A 24261-nucleotide genomic window follows, 5' to 3' on the forward strand; every position below is an offset into this window, starting at 1 on the left:
AACAAGATGCCAGGCATTCCTCGGCCGCCACTCAATCACGAGCCGGCTCCCCAATCGTCCGCCCCAATCGTCCCCTCCGGTCCACGGGGCGCCCTGCTGCCAGCTGCCGCCGCTGCTGCCGCCCATCGCTCACCTTTCCCTTATCGGTCCGGGTGATGGCTGTGACCTGAGTGCGTTGGGCTGTTTAATGGTCTGAAGCGAGTTATTCGTTTTAATTGAATAAGTGGAGAGGTGCGTGCTTGCAGTTATTTATGTTTGCGTGCAACATTCCAGCGGGCACACCACTTAAAAGAAAAACACAAACCCCACTCCTTAAACGGCGCATTCCCTGGGGCAGCAGGTGACCCCACAGGCTCAGAGGTCAGAGGCGCTGAGTTCCCCGCTGGGTAGGGTCCTGGTGTCTAACCGTGGATTTTGATTGCCCGGCTGTGGTTTCAACAACTCTGAGACGCTCAGATCCCCGATGCTTAGTGTCCTGGTGTTCAACCGTGGATTTCGGTTGCCCCGGCCACAGCAATTCTACTTTGGTTCTGGAGTGCATGAGTCGATGCGTGCACACGTACAGTAGAGACTCGCAGACTCGCAAGAGAGACCCATAGACACACACAGAGACCCATAGACTCACATAGAGACCCGTAGACTCACATAGAGATCCCTAAATTCACATAAAGACCCATATAATAATATAAAGAGCCATAGACTCACATAGAGACCCAATCGACTCATATAGAGACCAATAGATTCACGTGGAACTAGTTGTCATGCTAAGTTCACGTTTTGCTACCTAACACGAGTACCACATTGTGTGTGCGTGCGTGTGGGGAAGTCGTCAACGGCTCGCGCCATTCCACGGTAGAGGAATGTGGAATTTCCACCAGCGGCTCGGCACCTTGCAGAGCAGCAGACGAGCGGTAGCGCCTCGGCGGGGAGGACATTCACCCTCTCCCTCTCTCCCCTTGGCTTGTTGCTTTTTTTAGACGGCGGCGAATCAGAAGAGATATCGGAGCCGTCGACAGCCGCGATGTCGGGGGGGGGGGGGGGGGGCGGTGACAGAAATTGATCGGGTGGACAACAGGACGTGAATCAATATTAATGGAGTCTCCTGGAGCCTACGTGGGCTCGGGCAAATAACTCTTTTTGTTCTGTTCTGCCACGCGCTCGTTAAACAGAGGTTGTGGGTTTAGCTGTTGTTGCTGATGTTGGGTGAGGTCGCGTGAATGTGTTGTTGGCAAGTGCCGCCCGCCACCACCCGACACGGCCAGTTAGTAAAGGCGTTGATGCGCGAGCAAAACTCATTGCTAGTTCAGCACTTACCGGTTGTGTTGGAGAGTAAACCCACTACAGCATTTACAATTATAGTGTAGTATATAGTGTAGTGTATAGTGTAGTGTATAGTAGTGTATAGTGTAGTATATAGTGTAGTGTATAGTAGTGTATAGTGTTGTGTATAGTGTAGTAGTATAGTAGTGTATAGTGTAGTGTATAGTATGGTGTATAGTGTAGTGTATAGTAGTGTAGTGTGTAGTGTAGTGTATAGTGTGGTATAGTGTAGTGTATAGTGTAGTCTATAGTAGTGTATAGTGTTGTGTATAGTGTAGTGTATAGTGTGGTGTATAGTGTATAGTGTAGTGTATAGTGTAGTGTATAGTGTAGTGTATAGTGTAGTGTATAGTGTAGTGTGTAGTGTAATGTATAGTGTAGTGTATAGTGTATAGTGTAGTGTATAGTGTAGTGTATAGTGTAGTGTATAGTGTAGTAGTGTAGTGTATAGTGTAGTGTATAGTGTAGTGTATAGTGTAGTGTATAGTGTAAGTAGTGTAGTGTGTAGTGTAGTGTATAGTGTGTATAGTGTAGTGTATAGTGTAGTGTAGTGTATAGTGTAGTGTATAGTGTAGTGTATAGTGTAGTGTATAGTGTAGTGTATAGTGTAGTGTATAGTGTAGTAAACCCACTACAACATTTACAATTCGATCACCGTGACGTTGTTCTGCCAGCATCGGTGGCGTATTTAACCGCACGGATGAACCGTCCCCACCACGGGAACGTGGAATGTCCAGCGCCGGCTCGCGTCAAACTCACGGGGGAGAGAGAGACACGCGAGAGACAGAGAGAGAGAGAGAGAGAGGCGACGGCATTCGTTTTGCCGGGATAAACCATTTTAAAGGGAATAAGACCCCGCGGCGCTTCTGGATTTCTGGACGTCACGGAGAGGATTTGGCGGTTCTGGCTTGCGAGCGACGTTCTCCGATTCGGCACAAAGCGGTGGTCGGACGGACGGGGTCGGGGAGCCTCCAACGATCCTCGCCCTCTGGCAGCAACGCCGTCAATGTTTGTGCTAACGAGGCCCTCCCCTCCCTCCCACTCCTCCTTACCTCCCCTACTTCCCTCTCCTGCCTTCCTCCCTCCCTTCCCCTCCTCCCCTCCCTTCCCCTCTATATATATATCTAAGTATCTCTAGGAGTTTTATGTATCTGTATGAGTCTCTATGTATCTCTGTGAGTCTCTATGTGTCTCTATGAGTCTCCGAGTCTCTTTGTATCGCTATGTATCTTGATGAGTCTCTATGTATCTCTATGAGTCTCTATGCATCTCTATGTATCTATATGAGTCTATGCATCTATATGTATCTGTATGAGTATCTATGTATCTCTATGAGTTTCTATGAGTCTCTATGTATCTCTATGAGTCTCTATGCATCTCTATGTATCTCTATGAGTATCTATGTATCTCCGCGAGTCTCTATGCATCTCTATGTATCTATATGAGTCTCTCTACAATCATGCTTTTGAGCGACTCTGAGCTTGGCTCCGCGCCTCTGAGTTGCGGCCACTACGTCTGCAAATTTGCGCGCGTTACAAATTGTACTATTATTATTATGCACCTCTATGTATCTATATGAGTATCTATGTATCTCTATGAGTTTCTATGAGTCTCTATGTATCTCTGAGTATCTATGCATCTCTATGTATCTATATGAGTATCTATGTATCTCTATGAGTTTCTATGAGTCTCTATGTATCTCTAGAAGTTTAATTTGTGGAAGGGGCCAGCCGAAGATAGAACACCGACGGCGCTGCCATGTGAGAGGTTCACATAGAGACCCGTAGACTCACATAGAGACCCGTAGACTCATATAGAGACCCGTAGACTCACATAGAGACCCGTAGACTCACATAGAGACCCATAGATTCACATAGAGACCCATAGACTCACATAGAGACCCGTAGACTCACATAGAGACCCGTAGACTCACATAGAGACCCATAGACTCACATAGAGACCCATAGACTCACATAGAGACCCATAGACTCACATAGAGACCCATAGACTCACATAGAGACCCGTAGACTCACATAGAGACCCATAGACTCACATAGAGACCCATAGACTCACGCAGAGACCCATAGACTCATATAGAGAGCAAAAAACTCACATAGAGACCCATAGACTCACAGAGATCCATAGACTCATGTAGAGACCCATAGACTCACATATAGACCCATAAACTCACGCAGAGACCCACAGACTCAAAAATAGACCCATAGACTCACATATAGACCCATAAACGCACGCAGAGACACATAAACACACGCAGAGACCTATAGACTCACATAGAGACCCATAGACTCACACAGAGACCCATAGACTCATACAGAGAACAGAGATGGTGCGTCACGTGAAAACTCCGTAAATCATTGGCGAGCCGCGCGGGAAATGGAACCAAATTAAAACCACCCGTTCTGGCAGACGAGCCTCGGCCCCACGCTTCCGAGTTCACAACCGACGGCCGCTGTCGGAGACACCGAGCCGACACGACCGCGTTGGGATACGATGAGGTCCGAGCCCCGGGGTCTGGGTGTCGCGTGCTCTCGCGCACGCGGTCGCCCTCGTCGGCGGGCACGGAGTGCGAGCGTCGCTGACAGCCTGGGTCTCTGTCCTTCACATCTGGCGCAATGCCCAATTCTGGCCTCCACATTTGGAGCTCCCCTGAGCGCCCTCCCCCAGGAGGCTCCTGACGCTCCACCTCAGGCCCCTCGCCCTCGAAAGGGGTCTCCGTGTCGGCGGCGATCGTGACGGCCCCCGCACACCAGAGCCACGGAGCCAAAGGGGGGCTCCGTGGCGGGTCACGATTAGAATGTCGCAGCCCTCCCCCGGCCATCGACCGACGGACAAAACAAGCTAACTCGCTCGCTCGCTCTGCGAGTGCGACGTAGTCGCTATATTGATGCGGGCGCGTATTCGCGAGCGATTGAACGGGGACCACCGGCTAAAGGCTCTCAGGTGGTGGCGTCAGGCAGTGTGTGTGGCACGTGCGTGCGCGTGTCCGTCCGTGGATTAATCGACTTAGGCGCCCGGATGAACACCGATGTGTGTACGTGATCCTGCGAAGCGGGCTGGTGTTTGGATTAAGCGAGGCCCTCCATTGCAAACAACACGTGCCGGCAAAGTGCATTTGGAAAAGGTTTTCTTTGTGCTGCGTGGGCGTGCGGGCGGGAGCGGGCGGGAGCGCGCGCGCGTGTTCCCGCGTGTGTGTGTGTGCGTGCGCGTCTGCGTGCGTGTGCACCGGGGAGCGGTGGTGGCGCAGTTGGCGCTCTGCGCTACGAACCCGGCGACCCGACTTCGATTCCCGCTCATGGCCAACACCGGTGACGATTATTTGAACCGGTCATGGGCCTCCCCTGGGTCGACTCAGCCTCAAATGAGTACTTGGTGCGGTGTGTAGTAAACATCGCCACTGGGGAGACAAAGGCGGCCGAGCGTGGAGTTGGCCACCCACCCCTGGTCTCTGGAGCTCTCACCTGGACAATCTCGATCAACGGGAACACTCTGCAGTGCAGGGGGAGGACGCGACAAACTCAGCACACAGAAGACAAAGATCCCCCGTATAGCCTGATCGGACTGTTGGGGCAAGTGCCATTAGCCGGGCGTGGTGGTGGCCAGCACCACGCCCGACCGCCTTTGTCTTTCCCAGGAGCAATATTCACACACCGCACGAGGAACTCGTTTGAGTCTGGACCGGTTTCAGATAATCGCCACCGGTGTTTGGCGGCCGTGAGCGGAGAATAGAACTCGGGTCACCGGGTTCATAGCGCAGCGTAGCGCTGACCGCTGCGCTCCCCACACACCACGCGCACGTCGCATTTCTAGAATGGTGGACAGTTTGCCGCGGTGAGATGTGATCGCCGCTGGAAATTAATCATAAATGCCCGACTCTTTTAAAGGGTCGTTACGGGGGGAGGTCGTGCTGACAGTTACCATTAACTACCTCGCCTGGTATGAAGGAGGTCGTGGGTTCGATCCCGTATATTCAGAGTTTTGCGTGTCCCTCGCTCTCTCTCTCTCTCCCCGTGGCCGCGTGGATTTTTATCTGGGTTCTCTGGTTTTCCTCCTCCACATTTAGAATCAACATCAAGCTGCTGCTATAGATTTCCACGCGATGATGACGTTAGGTGGACGATAAGCCAGCTTTGTCGCTGCTATTATTATTGCTGCTAATACTACTGCTGATGCTGTTATTACTTATGATAATACTGCTGCTGATGCTGTTATTATTTCTTGTGATAATACTGCTGCTGCTATTATTATTGCTGCTATTACTACTGCTGATGCTGCTATTATTACTTATGATAATACTGCTGCTGCTATTATTATTGCTGCTAATACTGCTGCTGCTATTATTATTGCTGATAATACTGCTGTTATTATTACTGATTATACCGCTTCTATTCTTATTATTTCTACTAATACTACTGCTGCTGCTGCTACTCTTATTGCTGCTAATACTGCTGCTGCTACTATTACTGCTGCTAATTCTACTGCTGCTGTTACTATTATTGCTGCTAGTACTGCTGCTGCTACTATTATTGCCACCATCACTACTGCTGCTGCTGTTATTTCCGCTACTACTGCTGCTGCTGCTGATGTCTGTACGTTGAACTTCCTTCGCACTCGCGCACCGTACGTAGCCAAATGTGCCAATCGGAGGGGCGGGAAATGTCCAGGTGTTCAGTCGGGGTACGACGTGGGGTCGAGAGGTTACTGACGGTAGACACCCCCCTCCCCCCGCTACGATCGCAGCCAGACGAGCTGACGAGCGCACTGGAGATCAGCAACATCGTCTTCACGAGCCTCTTCGCACTGGAGATGGTCCTCAAGCTCCTGGCGTTCGGTCCACTGGGGTACATCAAGAACCCCTACAACATATTCGACGGCGTCATTGTCATCATCAGGTCAGGCATGGCGAGATTCAGGATGGATAAATATCTCTATTGCGGTATCGGTAACGATCAAAATGAAGGAACCAGCTCGTTTTTGTTTTAACGCCGAATGTATCGCTGCCGAAACGGTAAAAAAGGGTCCATTCTTTATGGCAAGAAAGGTCCCATGATGTAGCTGCTCACCCCGAGCTAAAAATGCCCTGAGAGTGGCATTGTTCTTGTGCTGTTCGCCTTTTGGCGTCTTCTGGTCTAACACCGTGTGAGACGAGGATCTAGAGAAAGCTGTCTCTGGTGTGGACCAATCCGTTTCAAAGACAACGCCAAATACTACCAGAGCATGTTTTTGTTTGCATGTTCACCACACATGATTCCTCGATCATAACGCAACTGTTTAAATGCCAGGAGGGTAAAAGAAATTGTTATGAAGCCGATTCTGTTGAAGTTTCTGTCCCAATCGTTACGATTCCGGCAGCAACAACAGTTATAAAAATGGTCCCCAGGGATATTACAACTGCTCAACCCGAGTTGTTCATAATAACTCACATTTATTCACAAGGCGCCTTCTACCAATGTCTCAAGGTGCCTTGTAAGAACAAGGATGAGGAAAGGGCCAAAGAGAGACAGAGAAGCTAAATGGAATAAACCGACTTGAGAAGATGCGGTTTTAAAGACGACACTTTAAAGTATCAACATTGTCGGATAAACCAATTCCCAGCGGTCGGGGTGGTGGCGGATTCTGCAACTGTGGTGCAGATGCAGCAAGGTGCCCGTATTGAAACGGCTGTACGCCGCATGGACCTGAACACTCAATTTCCCCTGTACGAGAATGCGGGGTAAACCGTAGGGGTTGACACGCTGTGATGCACGCGGGCAGACAATGACATCACCCGCCGTTCGCTGCTAAAGTTGCGGTGAAGTCACCGCATCGCCCGTGCCAGGCCCAACAAGGTCTGAATTGGTCTGTAATAAGGTAGGGGCACTGATAAGCGCTCAGCAGCTACGGTGTGTCTGAGCGCGTCTCTCTCTCTCCATGCGTTACGTACGTCGCATCCGCCCGCTCGCTCAATCGCCCGCCCGCTCGCTCGCTCGCTCTCTCCAGCGTGTGGGAGATCGTGGGCCAGTCAGACGGGGGGCTGTCGGTGCTGCGTACGTTCCGCTTGCTGCGGGTGCTCAAGCTGGTGCGCTTCATGCCCGCGCTCCGGCGCCAGCTCGTGGTGCTCATCAAGACGATGGACAACGTCGCCACCTTCTGCATGCTGCTCATGCTGTTCATCTTCATCTTCAGGTGAGTGCGCCCGCAACACCGCCGACCCCACCCACCTGCCCACCCGCTCGCCCGCCCGCCCGCCCACCAACCCCCCGGCCATAGGAACATGGAATCGTCACCGCTTGGCTCCAGCGCACGGCTGTCAATGCTTCGTTGTCAATGCGGGCGGCGGAGAGGAGGGAAATCTCGTTCCAGCTCTTTGGCGCGAGCTCGTGAGCAAGAGGCTCGCTCAGTGGAGCGGTCACCGCAGCTTGTAAATTGCGATTGACAATCGATTTTTGTTTGTTCCGGGTGAAAATGCCGACGCTGTGTCGTGCAGCCCTCCCTCCGCCCGACGCAGTCAAATGAAACCCTGTGTGAACACAAAACATAACACTGGCCGTAACACAAATCGTAACACAAACCGTAACACAAACCGTAACACAGGCCGTAGCACAGGCCACACGACAACCCGGTTCTCCTCACACGAACGCTTGTTTTTCCTGCTCCCCCGTCTGCCCCCCCCCCCATCTGCACCCCCCCCCCCGTTGCCTTGTTCCGCTGGGCCCAAAGCATCCTGGGCATGCACCTGTTTGGGTGCAAGTTCAGCCGCCACCTCGACAACGGAGACACCGTCCCAGACCGCAAGAACTTTGACTCCCTCCTGTGGGCCATCGTCACCGTCTTCCAGGCGAGGCCTCACCTGCCTCTGTCTGTCTCCCTGTCTGTGTGTCTGTCTGTACGGCAGTCCTCGCTTAACACGCAGCGGTGTTCACGCGACAATGCCGTTCTTCCACGAGGGAACGCTTTTTGCACAACACGGAATGTGCCCCCGTTATAACATGGAAATGTGCTCTCGTTAAAACGTGCAATGCGCGCACCGCTCTAACACGTGACATGAGCATTCTAACGCGGTTTCTGAGCGGTCAACGACGAACTACTTTCTTGAGCTGCGCGGTCGAACGCTACACAGTTGTCTGTCCTGCCACCTCACTGCATAGTAATCGTCGTGGTAGTCGTGGTAGTGGTGGTAGTGGTGGTAGTGGTGGTAGTGGTGGTAGTCGCAGTCCCCCGTATCTCGCCAAACGTTATCTTCAGGACCGCGTCTGCCCCTCCCAGGGCGCTCAACGGGAACTCGGCGTGCGTCGTCTCGGGTGAGCTCGCGACGGCCGTGTCCGAGACACTGAGCCGGGGACACTGACAAGGAGGGTTCGAAGGCCCGGCTCCGCTCGTCTCTCTCCCTCAAGAAACCTGGGTTCGGAATCCAGGTCTCTCGGCGTGTCGGTCATTCAACCCGAGGCCCGCAGGCACGGCGAGCCGGCAGCCTAGGCCCCAAATGGGCTGGCAAGCGAGCCGAGTTCTAAAACGCGATGTCGTCATCGTCACCATCGTCGCAGATCCTCACGCAGGAAGACTGGAACGTGGTGCTCTACAACGGCATGGCCTCCACGTCGCCCTGGGCCGCGCTCTACTTCATCGCCCTCATGACCTTCGGGAACTACGTCCTCTTCAACCTCCTCGTCGCCATCCTCGTGGAGGGCTTCCAGGCTGAGGTGAGCACCGTCCGTGTGTGCGTGCGTCTGTCAGTGTGTCCGTCCGTCCGTCAGTCTGTCTGTCCGTCTGTCTGTCAATGTGTCTGTCTGTCAATGTGTCTGTCTGTCAATGTGTCCGTCTGTCTGTCAATGTGTCTGTCTGTCAATGTGTCCGTCTGTCTGTCAATGTGTCTGTCTGTCAATGTGTCCGGCTGTCTGTCAATGTGTCTGCCTGTCCGTCTGTCCATGCATCCGTTCGTCTGTCCATGTGTGCTGCACATGTGTACGTATGTATGTACGAGTACCCGGTGTGAGTGAGAGTACCCGGTGAGTGTGGGAGTATCTGGTGCGGTGATGGCTGTGGTGTTGGTGGTGGTGCTGGCCACCCCATCCCCTCCTGTGCCATGCCCGGCCTTCGCAGCCGCTGCTGCTCACTAACAGCACTTGCCATAAAAGTTTGTTGAGGCTACACGTGAGGGGGGGGGGATCTTTGTCTTTGTGCGGGGGGGAGCAGCGGTAGTGTAGCAGGTAGCGCGCTGCGATACGACCCCGGCGACCCGACTTCGATTCCCGCTCGCGGCCAACACCGGCGACGATGATCTCAACCGGTCCTGAGCCTCCCCTATGTCGACTCAGCTTCAAAAGAGTGCCCGGTGCGGTGCGTAGTAAACATCGCCACCGGGGAGACAAAGGCGGCCTGGGGTGGTGCTGGCCACCCAACCCCCTCGTGCGCCCCTCGCGAACAGCACTTGCCCCAACAACCTGCGGAAGGCTACACGGGGGAGCTTTGCCTTCGATTTTTACTTGGTGGCGGGCACCGGCGAGCTTCCTGACCCGCGCTCACGGCCACAGACACCGGCGACGGTCATCCATCCGGACCGGCTCCGGGGCCTCGCCGCCAAGGTTACACTCGGGCCCCCCCCCCCCCCCAAGTGATCGCCTGCCGTGGCGCGGAGTCAACGCGGAGTTCCGTGCGTCGGCGTGATCGAAATAGACCCGCCGTCGTTTGGCTGAGATGGAAAACACAACAAAAAAAGGCCCCACCCAACCTCCCCCCCCCAAAGAAAAAGCCGTCCTTTAAAAATAAACGAATATCGTTAATTATAATTAGGATAATTGTACACGGGGTGTGGGGGCCGCGCGCTCATCAACAGAGGAACATTCCGCGCCGGGGGAGGAAGCGAGCGTGTTGATAGCGGACACGGAGGTCACGCGCGGCGGGCGGGCGGGGAGATACAAAGGCGGGTGAGTGAGTCATCTGCGCCCCAACGGAGCACTCGTGCTGGGTGGCCCCCCGGGGATTTCGCAAGCGGAAGCCGTGGGAGCGTTATCTTGTAGTTGTAGATTTTCATATTGTATTTTACCCAGGCGCGAGTGTAACCATGAAACACGTGGTCACGTTCATTCTAAACGTGACCACGGGGAAAGAGAGAGAGGGGGAGAGAGACGCAGCTCAAAATATACAGTACTTCCAATTTATCAAATGTGGAATTCTAAACTCAACTACCAAATCATTGTTTTATTCACCAGGTGAGGCCCCACTGAGCTGCTAGTTTTCCCAGAAGCGACCTGGCTTCTTACAAATGACAGCTCAACAAAGTGGCTTATCGCCATGTGGAAATTGTTCATAGCAGCAGTCGAATACTCGAGTGACGTCGATTCATAATGTGGAGGGAACAACCGGAGGACCCGGAGAAAGCTCCACGGAGAGAGAGAGACACGCAAACTCCAAATATACAGCAGCAGCAGGCATCGTCAGGGTCGGGATCGAACCCACGACCTGCTGTAGACCAGGCGAGGTAGTCAACATCTCCTGGCCACCGTGATGATGATGATGAGAGAGACACGCAATCTCCAAATATACAGCAGCAGCAAGGCGTCAGGGTTGGGACTGAACCCACGACCTCCTGTGTACCAGACGAGGTAGTTAACATCTCCTGGCCACCGTGATGATGATGATGATGAGAGAGACACGCAAACTCCAAATATACAGCAGCAGCAGGCGTCAGGGTCGGGACCGAACCCACGACCTCCTGTATACCAGGCGAGGTAGTTAACATCTCCTGGCCACCGTGGCGCCCTCCTTGCTCGGCCGTGACCAGTCGTCGGTCACCGTCCCTTCTGCCGCTGCCCAAAGCGTCACCCCCACACCGCTCCTCGAGAAACGGCCTCGGTTGGTGCGGCGAGCCGGCCGGCCTGCACGTGCCGCCCTCCACTCCGCCTCAGACGCCATCTGCTGTCCGCGTGGCAGTCAAACCCTCGGAGGAGCCCTTCGCTTCTTGAGGCGGGGACACCGGAGCCCGACGAAGGCGCCAACTCGAATTTGACTCCGGAAGAGAGAGACGTAGAGAAAAGATTAAAACCAAACCCTGAGCGAGCATTCAATGGGGCTCGACGCTCAACCTCCAACTTGCGTCAGATTTTAAGGCGATTGGCTATTTCGTGCAGTCGATGGCTACCGGAGCTCTGAGTCCATCGACTCGCTACACTTGAGAACACCGTTTAGTTACAAGCCAGTTTGTGCGAGTCTACGGGTCTCTGTGTGAGTCTGCAGGTCTCTCTATGAATCTGTGGGTCTCTGTGTGGGGCTACGGGTCTCTGTGTGAGTCTATGGTTCTCTGTGTGAGTCTGTGGGTCTCTGTGTGAGTCTGTGGGTCTCTGTGTGAGTCTGTGTGGCTCTGTGTGAGTCTGTGGGTCTCTGTGTGAGTCTGTGGGTCTCTGTGTGAGTCTGTGGGTCTCTGTGGGTGTCTGTGGATCTCTGTGTGAGGCTGTGGGTCTCTGTGTGAGTCTGTGTCTATGTGTGAGTCTCTGGGTCTTTGTGTGAGTCTATGGGTCTCTGTGTGAGTCTGTGTGAGTCTATGGGTCTCTGTGTGAGTCTGTGTCTATGTGTGAGTCTCTGGGTCTCTGTGGGAGTTTGTGGGTCTCTGTGTGAGTCTATGGGTCTCTGTGTGAGTCTTTGTGGCTCTGTGTGAGTCTGTGTCTATGTGTGAGTCTCTGGGTCTCTGTGGGAGTCTGTGAGTCTCTGTGTGAGTCTGTGGGTCTCTGTGGGAGTCTGTGGGTCTTTGTGTGAGTCTATGGGTCTCTGTGTGAGTCTGTGTCTCTGTGTGAGTCTGTGTGGCTCTGTGTGAGTCTATGTGGCTCTGTGTGAGTCTATGTGTCTATGTGTGAGTCTGTGGGTCTCTGTGGGAGTCTGTGTGTCTCTGTGTGAGTCTGTGTGGCTCTGTGTGAGTCTATGTGTCTATGTGTGAGTTTGTGGGTCTCTGTGTGAGTCTATGTGTCTGTGTGTGAGTCTGTGGGTCTCTGTGTGAGTCTGTGGGTCTCTGTGTGAGTCTGCGGGTCTCTGTGTGAGTCTGTGTGTCTCTGTGTGAGTCTGTGTGGCTCTGTGTGAGTCTATGTGTCTATGTGTGAGTTTGTGGGTCTCTGTGTGAGTCTATGTGTCTGTGTGTGAGTCTGTGGGTCTCTGTGTGAGTCTGTGGGTCTCTGTGTGAGTCTGTGGGTCTCTGTGTGAGTCTGTGGGTCTCTGTGTGAGTCTGCGGGTCTCTGTGTGAGTCTGTGTGTCTCTGTGTGAGTATGTGTGGCTCTGTGTGAGTCTATGTGTCTATGTGTGAGTTTGTGGGTCTCTGTGTGAGTCTATGTGTCTGTGTGTGAGTCTGTGGGTCTCCGTGTGAGTCTGTGGGTCTCTGTGGGAGTCATTAGTGACCGGGGTGAGACCATCAACTCGCTCCACTTGGCATCCCGGTCTAACCCCAGGCAACAGCTGAACCCCGGCGTGTAACCCAGGGACCTCATCCGTGCACCACCCTCTAACACGAACTCGACCGAACAAAGGCGCAGCCCTGCAAGTGCTTGCTCCGGCCACTGTTAACAGAAGGTGGCTCACTCGAGGCAGCGCTCGAGAGGGTCCCTTCTGGGGGGAATTTGGCCTACTCTTCCGCACTGGCCAGACGTCTCAGAAGAAGCGGTGCGAGTTCCCACGCGCTCACCACCGCCACGCTCACCACCGCCACGCTCACCACCGCCACGCTCGCCACGCTCGCCATCGCCACGCTCGCCACGCTCACCACCGCCCCGCTCACTACCTCCATGCTCACCACCGCCCCGCTCACATCTCCACGCTCACCACCGCCCCACTCACCACCGCCACGCTCACCACCGCCACGCTCACCACCGCCCCGCTCACCACCTCCACGCTCACCACCGCCACGCTCACCACCGCCACGCTCGCCATCGCCCCACTCACCACCGCCATGCTCACCAACGCCACGCTCACCACCGCCCCGCTCGCCACCGCCACGCTCGCCATCGCCACGCTCGCCATCGCCCCACTCACCACCGCCACGCTCACCACCGCCACGCTCACCAACGCCATGCTCACCACCGCCCCGCTCACCACCGCCACGCTCACCACCGCCACGCTCACCACCGCCACGCTCACCACCGCCACGCTCACCACCGCCACGCTCACCACCGCCACGCTCACCACCGCCACGCTCACCACCGCCACACTCACCACCGCCACGCTCACCACCGCCACGCTCACCACCGCCACGCTCACCACCGCCACACTCACCACCGCCACGCTCACCACCGCCACCCTCACCACCGCCACGCTCACCAACGCCACGCTCACCACCGCCACGCTCACCACCGCCACGCTCACCACCGCCGTATCCAACCGAGCGAGCGACCGACCCGGTCGGTTGCATACAGGTCACGTGAGCAGGTCAGGTGAGCAGGTCACGTGAGCAGGTCAGGTGATCAGGTCAGGTGATCAGGTCAGGTGAGCAGGTCAGGTGAGCAGGTCACGTGAGCAGGTCAGGTGAGCAGGTCAGGTGAGCAGGTCACGTGAGCAGGTCAGGTGAGCAGGTCACGTGAGCAGGTCAGGTGAGCGCTGCTCACCGTGACACCGCCACTGTGACGGTAGCAGACCAGACGTGCTGTATGTGCGTGGTGTGTGTGCTGTGTTTGTGTGCTGTGTTTGTGTGTATGTGTGTGTGTGCTGTGTGTGTGCGTGGTGTGTGTGTGCTGTCTGTATGTGTGCGCTGTGTGTGTGCATGGTGTGTGTGCGCTGTGTGTGTGTGCGCGCTGTGCATGTGCTGTGTGTGTGCGCGCTGTGTGTGTGCTGTGTTTGTGTGGTGTGTGGTGTGTGTGTGCTGTGTTTGTGTGCGCTGTCTGTGTGTGTGCGCGCTGTGCGTGTGCTGTGTTTGTGTGCGCTGTTTGTGTTTGTACTGTGTGTGTGTGCGCGCTATGTGTGTGTGCGCGCTATGTGTGTGTGTGCGCGTTATGTGTGTGTGTGCGCGCTATGTGTGTGTGTGTGCGCGCTATGTGTATGTGCGCGCTATGTGTGTGTGTGCGCGCGCTATGTATGTATGTGCGCGCTATGTGTGTGTGTGCGCGCTATGTGTGCGCGCGCTATGTGTGTCGTTCGCCGCCTCTCGTCGGCGAACGGCGGCCGTCATCGCCGCAGACTTAGCGACGCCTGGGTTCAATGCCAGGACGCTGCCTTGCGGTGGTGCTCAATCTGCTTCCTCCACTCAGGCAGCTGCCCAGACGCTGGGCCGCCTCGACTGGCACGTGGAGTCTCAGAGTCCCCGGTGCCGCTGGGGGGGGGGGGGGGGGGGGGTCACAGTGGCCGTGTCACCACCACCACCAGCCCAGCCTGCGCCCAGTGCCGGATGAAGCTAGTGCGGGGCCTGTAGCACGTATTGTTACAAAGGGGCCCTAAATGAAAACAAAAAAACACGAATTCTTTACTTGCACAGTAAAGTAATTGTATTTTTTCATTTGCTATACAGCCAGATAATACGACAAGTCGCTAAGCTTAAACACCCGGTCGTTCGTAAAAGTTGAAGGTGGTATAGTACTATAGTAATAGAGCAAGTGCAGAATCACTGAACCGGAATTGATAGCTTGAAAGCGTTTAGCGCGGGGCCCTTGAAGGTGCGGGGCCCGTAGCTACATATCTACATATGTAGATACTAGATACAACACATGTCGCTACTACATAGCGACAAATGTTGTATGTTGTAGCTACTTGTGTACTCGAGTGGCAATCTGCATCTCCAGTGGGTGGAGCTACACAAATAGTGGGCGTGGCTACCTGGCCAGTGGGTGGAGCTACACAAATAGTGGGCGTGGCTACCTGGCCAGTGGGTGGAGCTACACAAATAGTGGGCGTGGCTACCTGGCTAGTGGGTGGAGCTACACAAATAGTGGGCGTGGCTACCTGGCTAGTGGGTGGAGCTACACATTTGGTGGGCGTGGCTACCTGGCTAGTGGGCGGAGCTACACATCTGGTGGGCGTGGCTACCTGGCCAGTGGGCGGCGCTATACAGAAGTGGGCGGGGGGCTGAGGGAAGGAGGGAGGGGCTCCCAGGTCACCGCCACGGGTCACCGTTGACCCTCTATGGGGCGTGTGGCTGCGGTGGCTTTTAACTTTTAAGCGCCGTGGTTCATTTGTAGAGGTGAGGAAAAAAAGAGAAGAGAACGCGGCATTAACGAGATTGTCGTTTCCCTGGGACTCTTCTGTTTGTGTCGTTCAGAAACACAAATCACGGACCTGTGCGGAGGTACTGTATATGCCTGGCGAACTTCTTGAGTCAAACTTGCCTGGACTGATTTGACTTTCTCCTTTCAAACCCCCTTGTTTTTGTTTCCTCTCATCATTTTTTGAATTGTTTGTGTTTTTGTGTTGAAATTAGCACGTGGGAATGAACGATCGCCGCGGTTACTTTCAATTTCGTTTGTTTTTTTCGCTTGCATGTGCCGCGTGCCCGCGCGCTCGCCGCCTCCATTGGAGCCCGCTCCGCTGCCGAGCGATCGATCGACCTGCGACCGCTTTGTCCGCACCGTGGGCTAGCAGTTGCGCACGGGAGGAGGGGGGGGGGGTGTGACTGTGACGGCCGATCGTAGCCGGCGCGTCGACGCTGCGGGCAACCGTTTGCGCGGAGACGTCCGCAATGTGTAAGGAGAATCGGTCGCACGCAACCTATTTCCAGTTGATTGCAACCTCGAGAAACTGTTTGCAGACGCACTGTCCACGTATAAGCGATGCAGTTGCGTGCAACCAAATTGCGCAACTCACTGCAACCCGCTCGCTGCTTCTTGTTGCGAAGGTGTCGAGATCAAGAGATTGAGTTTGCGCGCAACTAAGTTGCGCAACCGATCTCGCGGCCGACAGCAGCAACCCGGTTGCGGAGAGGCGTCCAAATGTCGGCGATCCGGTTGCAAGCAATCTCGTTGGCTCCACCGATGGCTCGGGTGCAGACGCGGCTCCAGGGATTGCGGCGACGCGCCGGGAGCATCCTGCGTGGAATGATGATGATTGCCACGATCGTAGCATTGTCCTTGAGCAATGGTGGTGGTGATGACGGTGGTGGTGGTGGTGGTGATTTTCCCCGTCTCGATTCCGTTGGCTGAGATCTTTGGTGTGCTGCTGCTGTCGCCGCTGCATCGTCATCAGCCCCTCCCCTCTCAGCCCCCCCCTCCCAGCCCCCCCTCCCAGCCCCCCCCTCCCAGCCCCCCCTCCCAGCCCCCCTCCCAGCCCCCCCTCCCAGCCCCCCCCTCCCAGCCCCCCCTCCCAGCCCCCCCTCCCAGGCCCCCCCCTTCCAGCCCCCCCTCCCAGCCCCCCTCCCAGGCCCCCCCCCCCTTCCAGCCCCCCTCCCAGCCCCCCTCCCAGCCCCCCCTCCCAACCCCCCCTCCCAGCCCCCCCCAGCATGTTGTTTCTGCCGTGACTGCCCCTCTCCCTTCTCTCCCCCACTTTGCCGCGTGCCGTTTTGTCTTCCCCCCCCCCCCCGCGTCGGCAACTCTCGCTGGTTCGTTCGTTCGCTCGGCTCGCTCGTGACCATCGCTGCCACGGTCCGGCGAGCCAGCGAAGCCTCCCCCAACCTCGTGGCGACCCTCGCCAGGAGGGCTACGCGCCGGTATTTCCGCGGCGGCGGGCGGCGTTGCTGCGTCCGCTCGCGATTCCTCTCCCCCCCCCCAAAAAAACAACCCAATTGAGATGATGAGGTGAGATGATGTACGGCGCTCCCAAGACGTCGCAGCATTACCTGGGGTAGCGCCAATGGAAACTATTGTGTTCCCATCATCATGACCATCATCACCACCATCATCACCATCATTATGACCATCATCATCACCACCATGAGCATCATCAGCATGACCATCACAAGCATCGTCGTGATCATCAGCATCATCACTATCATCACAGCCATCATCATCATCACAACACCACCATCATCATCACCACCGTGTGTGTTTGCCACAGCCGAAATTTCTGTGAAAGGCGTTCCAGGCACGGCACCCCCTTCCACCGCTATCACGGGAGAGCCACGGTGACGGTAATCGAGCGGTTAGCGCGCTGACCTCCGAACCCCTCCTCCGGGTGAGCCGAGTCGGTCGCTTACGCCGGGAGGCGACTGGGCGGTCGGACACCGGCCGCGGGCCCCCTCCCTCCGGGGTCGACTCAGCCTCAAATGAGCACCCGTGGTGTGTGCGGTGTGTGCGGTGTGTGTGCGGTGTGTGCGGTGTGTGCGGTGTGTGTGCGGTGTGTGCGGTGTGTGTGCGGTGTGTGCGGTGTGTGTGTGCGGTGTGTGCGGTGTGTGCGGTGTGTGTGTGCGGTATGTGCGGTGTGTGCGGTGTGTGTGGTGTGTGCGGTGTGTGCGGTGTGTGCGGTGTGTGTGTGGTGTGTGCGGTGTGTGCGGTGTGTGCGGTGTGTGTGGTGTGTGTGGTGTGTGCGGTGCGTGCGGTGTGTGCGGTGCGGTGTGTGCGGTGTGTGCGGTGTGTGCGGTGTGTGTGTGTGCGGTGTGTGCGGTGTGTGTGCGGTGTGTGTGTGGGTGTGTGCGGTGTGTGCGGTGTGTGCGGTGTGTGTGCGGTGTGTGCGGTGTGTGTGCGGTGTGTGCGGTGTGTGTGTGGTGTGTGCGGTGTGTGTGTGGTGTGTGTGGTGTGTGTGTGGTGTGTGTGCGGTGTGTGCGGTGTGTGTGTGGTGTGTGTGTGGTGTGTGTGTGTGGTGTGTGTGTGGTGTGTGTGTGGTGTGTGTGGTGTGTGCGTGGTGTGTGTGTGGTGTGTGTGCGGTGTGTGTGTGGTGTGTGTGTGGTGTGTGTGTGGTGTGTGCGGTGTGTGCGGTGTGTGTGCGGTGTGTGTGTGGTGTGTGTGTGGTGTGTGTGCGGTGTGTGTGTGGTGTGTGCGGTGTGTGTGCGGTGTGTGTGGTGTGTGCGGTGTGTGTGTGGTGTGTGTGCGGTGTGTGCGGTGTCTAAACTTCGCTGCTCGGGGGGGGGGGGGGGGGGGTAGAGAAAGGCGGCCGTGCGGGCGTGGTGCCGTGGCCCAGCCGGGCCCCCTTAGTGCGCCACCGCTCCGGCCTCCGTAGGTGCTGCTGCTGCTCGCTAACAGCACTTGACCCACATCTGTTGCAAGCTACACGGGGAGGGGAGGGGTCTTTACCTTTGTCTTTGTGTGTGCGCGTTAGTCATCGAAAGTTCAGCTTCGCAGCACTTGAAATGATAATGAATGATACCGCGTGATAAACTAAGAATAGGTTTTACCCCTTTCTGGCAGTAAAACACCAAGTAAGAAACCTTTCGCAAGGAATCAAGTTAACGCATTAGCCACACCCGGTACTTGTGAGACAAAGTTTCACAAGTATGAGGCTTTCGCGATCAATATCATCCATAACATAGGGGGGGGCGGGTTAGATCGCGTAAATATAAATGTTGTCATTAAACCTGCCATGCGGTGGGAGCGTTGGGAGGTGGTTTTATAATCTGGGGAACTCATCGTGCCCCGTCTGTACGAGCGTTGAACTTATTTCGTGCCATTCGTGGCCAACCGTGGCTAATCGGAAATGCGGGGGGAAGGCCAACAAACTAAACACAGCAACAACAACAACAAACAGTTGGAAAGAAATTACTTCTCAATGTTGTAGAGTGTGTAGTGTATAGCAGTGTATTGTATAGTGGTGTAATATATGGCGGTGTAGTGTATAGTTATGTAGTGTATAGTGTAGTATATAGTAGTGTAGTGTATAGGGTAATGCATATCAGTGTAGTATATAGTAGTGTAGTGTACAGTGTAGTATGTGTGCATGTTAAACTTCTTTCGCACTGTACGTAGCCAACCGCGCTAATCGTCGGTGCGGGTGAAGGACAACAAACTGAACACAGCAACAGCAACAACAACAGGAAGTAGTTCTGACGAAGCGGGCCCTCAATCCAGACCCATCGTCCCCCGGGAGAGGCGTCTCGATCCGGCCGTCTGGATTCACCCGGCGGGGGGCGGCGTCATCCGTTTCGGAATCCTCTCTCGCGGAATCAGAATCGGCATCTTTGATTTCGTCTGCAGGGGGAAGCTCTTGTTCGGCGGAAAGGCCATTCGGGGGGCACGTGGGTCAGAACGTTACAAACGACGAACACGACGAAAAAATAAACCGCTCGGATTGCAAAGTATAGGAACGGTAAACAAATCACTAAAACAAATGTCCAAATAAAGCTAAACTGTATTTATTTTCATCTTAGCAGGTAAGGCCTGCTGAGCCGCCAGCTTGTCTTTCAGCAGCAACCTGGCCACGAATGACAGCTCAATGAGTGGCCTATTACCATCACGTGGGAATTCAAGGCAACAGCCAAATCATTTAAATGCACGATGTTGATTCTAAATGTGTTAACTACCTCGCCCGTGATACAGGAGGTCGTGGGTTCGATCCCAACCCTTGCGTGTCTCTGTCCCCGTGGTAGTGTGGATTTTTCTTTGATTCCTCCGGTCTTTCCCTCCACATTTAGGATGAACGTCATGGGTTTAGAGTGTTTGGCTGCTATAAATGATTTCCAGACGATGAGCCCACTTTGTTGAGCTATCATTTGAGATGGCCAGATCGCTTCTGAAAAAAGGGCTCTTTTCAGCTCCGTGGGGGCCTTACCTGGTGTGTAAAAATAAGTTTAGTCGCTTAGTTTAGAATCCAACATTGGGTCATTTGGCGGTATTTAATTATTTTTTGATTGGCAAACTCGGAGCTTGATGGTGGCATTCAACAGGCCTCCTCTTGCGAATGCCGCAAGAGGAGGCCCGTAGCGTCCACCGAGAAGCAGCCAGCACGTTGGAGTACATTTTTTATGGTCAAAATACACACACACCACCCCCTCACCCCCCACTCTGTATTTACCGGGGAGGTCGTCGGGATAGAACCAGGTCAGCCGTGGAAATAGAACCAGGGAGGTCATGGGGATAGAACCAGGGCGGCCGTGGGGATAGAACCAGGGCGGTCGTGGGGATAGAACCAGGGCGGTCGTGGGGATAGAACCAGGGCGGTCGTGGGGATAGAACCAGGGCGGCCGTGAGGATAGAACCAGGGCGGTCGTGGGGATAGAACCAGGGAGGTCGTGGGGATAGAACCAGGGAGGTCATGGGGATAGAACCAGGGCGGTCGTGGGGATAGAACCAGGGAGGTCATGGGGATAGAACCAGGGCGGCCGTGAGGATAGAACCAGGGCGGTCGTGGGGATAGAACCAGGTCAGCCGTGGAAATAGAACCAGGGAGGTCATGGGGATAGAACCAGGGCGGCCGTGAGGATAGAACCAGGGCGGTCGTGGGGATAGAACCAGGGCGGTCGTGGGGATAGAACCAGGGCGGTCGTGGGGATAGAACCAGGGCGGCCGTGAGGATAGAACCAGGGCGGTCGTGGGGATAGAACCAGGGAGGTCGTGGGGATAGAACCAGGGAGGTCATGGGGATAGAACCAGGGCGGTCGTGGGGATAGAACCAGGGAGGTCATGGGGATAGAACCAGGGCGGCCGTGAGGATAGAACCAGGGCGGTCGTGGGGATAGAACCAGGGCGGCCGTGGGGATAGAACCAGGGCGGCCGTGGGGATAGAACCAGGGCGGTCGTGGGGATAGAACCAGGGCGGCCGTGAGGATAGAACCAGGGCGGTCGTGGAAATAGAACCAGGGAGGTCATGGGGATAGAACCAGGGCGGCCGTGGGGATAGAACCAGGGCGGCCGTGGGGATAGAACCAGGGCGGTCGTGGGGATAGACCCAGGGAGGTCGTGGGGATAGAACCAGGGCGGCTGTGGGGATAGAACCAGGGAGGTCGTGGGGATAGAACCAGGGAGGTCGTGGGGATAGAACCAGGGCGGCCGTGGGGATAGACCCAGGGAGGTCGTGGGGATAGAACCAGGGAGGCCGTGGGGATAGAACCAGGGCGGCCGTGGGGATAGAACCAGGGAGGTCGTGGGGATAGACCCAGGGAGGTCGTGGGGATAGAACCAGGGAGGCCGTGGGGATAGAACCAGGGCGGCCGTGGGGATAGACCCAGGGAGGTCGTGGGGATAGACCCAGGGAGGTCGTGGGGATAGACCCAGGGAGGTCGTGGGGATAGACCCAGGGCGGCCGTGGGGATAGAACCAGGGAGGTCGTGGGGATAGAACCAGGGCGGCCGTGGGGATAGAACCAGGGAGGTCGTGGGGATAGAACCAGGGCGGCCATGGGGATAGAACCAGGGAGGTCGTGGGGATAGACCCAGGGAGGTCGTGGGGATAGAACCAGGGCGGCTGTGGGGATAGAACCAGGGAGGTCGTGGGGATAGAACCAGGGCGGCCGTGGGGATAGAACCAGGGAGGTCGTGGGGATAGAACCAGGGCGGCCGTGGGGATAGAACCAGGGAGGTCGTGGGGATAGACCCAGGGAGGTCGTGGGGATAGAACCAGGGCGGCTGTGGGGATAGAACCAGGGAGGTCGTGGGGATAGAACCAGGGCGGTCGTGGGGATAGAACCAGGGCGGCTGTGGGGATAGAACCAGGGAGGTCGTGGGGATAGAACCAGGGCGGCCGTGGGGATAGAACCAGGGAGGTCGTGGGGATAGAACCAGGGCGGCCGTGGGGATAGAACCAGGGAGGTCGTGGGGATAGACCCAGGGAGGTCGTGGGGATAGAACCAGGGCGGCCGTGGGGATAGAACCAGGGCGGCCGTGGGGATAGAACCAGGGAGGTCGTGGGGATATAACCAGGGCGGCCGTGGGGATAGAACCAGGGCGGACGTGAGGATAGAACCAGGGAGGTCGTGGGGATAGAACCAGGGCGGCCGTGGGGATAGAACCAGGGTGGTCGTGGGGATAGAACCAGGGTGGTCGTGGGGATAGAACCAGGGCGGCCGTGGGGATAGAACCAGGGCGGCCGTGGGGATAGAACCAGGGAGGTCGTGGGGATAGAACCAGGGCGGCCGTGGGGATAGAACTAGGGAGGTCGTGGGGATAGAACCAGGGAGGTCGTAGGGGATAGAACCAGGGAGGCCGTGGGGATAGAACCAGGGAGGTCGTGGGGATAGAACCAGGGCGGCCGTGGGGATAGAACCAGGGCGGCTGTGGGGATAGAACCAGGGAGGTCGTGGGGATAGAACCAGGGCGGCCGTGGGGATAGAACCAGGGAGGTCGTGGGGATAGAACCAGGGCGGTCGTGGGGATAGAACCAGGGCGGCTGTGGGGATAGAACCAGGGCGGTCGTGGGGATAGAACCAGGGCGGTCGTGGGGATAGAACCAGGGAGGTCGTGGGGATAGAACCAGGGCGGTCGTGGGGATAGAACCAGGGCGGTCGTCGGGATAGAACCAAGGCGGTCGTGGGGATAGAACCAGGGCGGACATGAGGATAGAATCAGGGCGGACGTGAGGATAGAACCAGGGCGGCTGTGGGGATAGAACCAGGGCGGTCGTCGGGATAGAACCAAGGCGGTCGTGGGGATAGAACCAGAGTGACCATGGGGATAGAACCAGGGCGGTCGTGGGGATAGAACCAGGGCGGTCGTGGGGATAGAACCAGGGTGACCGTGGGGATAGAACCAGGGCGGTCGTGGGGATAGAACCAGGGCGGCCGTGGGGATAGAACCAGGGCGGTCGTGGGGATAGAACCAGGGCGGTCGTGGGGATAGAACCAGGGAGGTCGTGGGGATAGAACCAGGGCGGCCGTGGGGATAGAACCAGGGCGGTCGTGGGGATAGAACCAGGGCGGTCGTGGGGATAGAACCAGGGTGACCGTGGGGATAGAACCAGGGCGGTCGTGGGGATAGAACCAGGGCGGCCGTGGGGATAGAACCAGGGTGACCGTGGGGATAGAACCAGAGTGACCATGAGGATAGAACCAGGGCGGTCGTGGGGATAGAACCAGGGCGGCCATGGGGATAGAACCAGGGCGGCCGTGGGGATAGAACCAGGGTGGTCGTAGGGGATAGAACCAGGGCGGCCGTGGGGATAGAACCAGGGCGGTCGTAGGGAATAGATCCAGGGTGGTCGTGGGGATAGAACCAGGGCGGCTGTGGGGATAGAACCAGGGCGGCCGTGGGGATAGAACCAGGGCGGCCGTGGGGATAGAACCAGGGCGGCTGTGGGGATAGAACCAGGGCGGCCGTGAGGATAGAACCAGGGCGGCCGTGAGGATAGAACCAGGGCGGCCGTGAGGATAGAACCAGGGCGGCTGTGGGGATAGAACCAGGGCGGTCGTGGGGATAGAACCAGGGCGGCCGTGAGGATAGAACCAGGGCGGCCGTGAGGATAGAACCAGGGCGGCCGTGGGGATAGGACTAGAGCGGCCGTGACTGGGGGTTCCGCTGGGCCACATTATCGTAGCTCCGTCAGTTTCCGCCGCAATAAAAAAAGAAATCCCGCGATGTGACCTGATTTGAGCCAAATCAGAGACGCGGCAGGACGGATTCTTCGAACTTTCACGATGCTCCCTCTCTGCGAACGCGAGTGAACATGAGCACCGCTTCTGCCCCTTTCTTGCAGTTGCTGGTGCGTGAGCGAGTGAGCGAGTGATTCTCGCGTGTACAGGACGCGCCCACACACGCGTGCACGTGTGTGTGTCTGTACACGTGTGTCCGTGTGTGCGTGCATGAGCGCGTTCGACGTTGCCGCTGCTTGTGGCGGTGCCGACGGAGCTGAGCGGGTGGCTGGCGGGGGATGACGTTTAGCCTTGCCCCCCCCCCCCCCCGTGTGCGCCACAGGGCGACACGAACCGCTCCGAGTCAAGCTTCGGGAAGGGCTCCGTGAGCTTCGACGACGACCTGGGGAAGAAGTCGGAGTTCCCCATGATGACAAGTGAGTGACTCCATCGCCACCACCTCCGTCCCCCCCACCCCCCGAAGTTAAAATACAGGGGGAGGGGATAAAAAGGTGAGACTGATATCGTCGGGAGAATACCGTATTAGTATTATTGTTTAGTGACTGTTCCATCTTGCAGAGTCAAACGTGCGATGGCTAACGTGCACGCTATAATCACCGCACA

General features: G+C 56.4%; 1 protein-coding gene across 3 annotated transcripts in view; it reads left to right on the forward strand.

Annotated features, from left to right (window-relative positions):
* The window catches only part of LOC133358841 (voltage-dependent T-type calcium channel subunit alpha-1H-like), a 210927-nt gene that overhangs the window by 138184 nt on the left and 48482 nt on the right, over positions 1-24261 (forward strand). For all 3 annotated transcript variants that reach the window (XM_061577290.1, XM_061577289.1, XM_061577291.1), the window contains exons 12-17: positions 6079-6230; positions 7318-7503; positions 8038-8155; positions 8862-9017; positions 15539-15565; positions 23981-24074. In XM_061577290.1, coding sequence (XP_061433274.1) covers positions 6079-6230; positions 7318-7503; positions 8038-8155; positions 8862-9017; positions 15539-15565; positions 23981-24074 — 733 coding nt within the window. The remainder of the gene's footprint in view (positions 1-6078; positions 6231-7317; positions 7504-8037; positions 8156-8861; positions 9018-15538; positions 15566-23980; positions 24075-24261) is intronic.

Source organism: Lethenteron reissneri, chromosome 63 (genome assembly GCF_015708825.2).
Source record: "Lethenteron reissneri isolate LAM-NWPU_2019-01 chromosome 63, ASM1570882v1, whole genome shotgun sequence".
NCBI lineage: Eukaryota > Metazoa > Chordata > Hyperoartia > Petromyzontiformes > Petromyzontidae > Lethenteron > Lethenteron reissneri.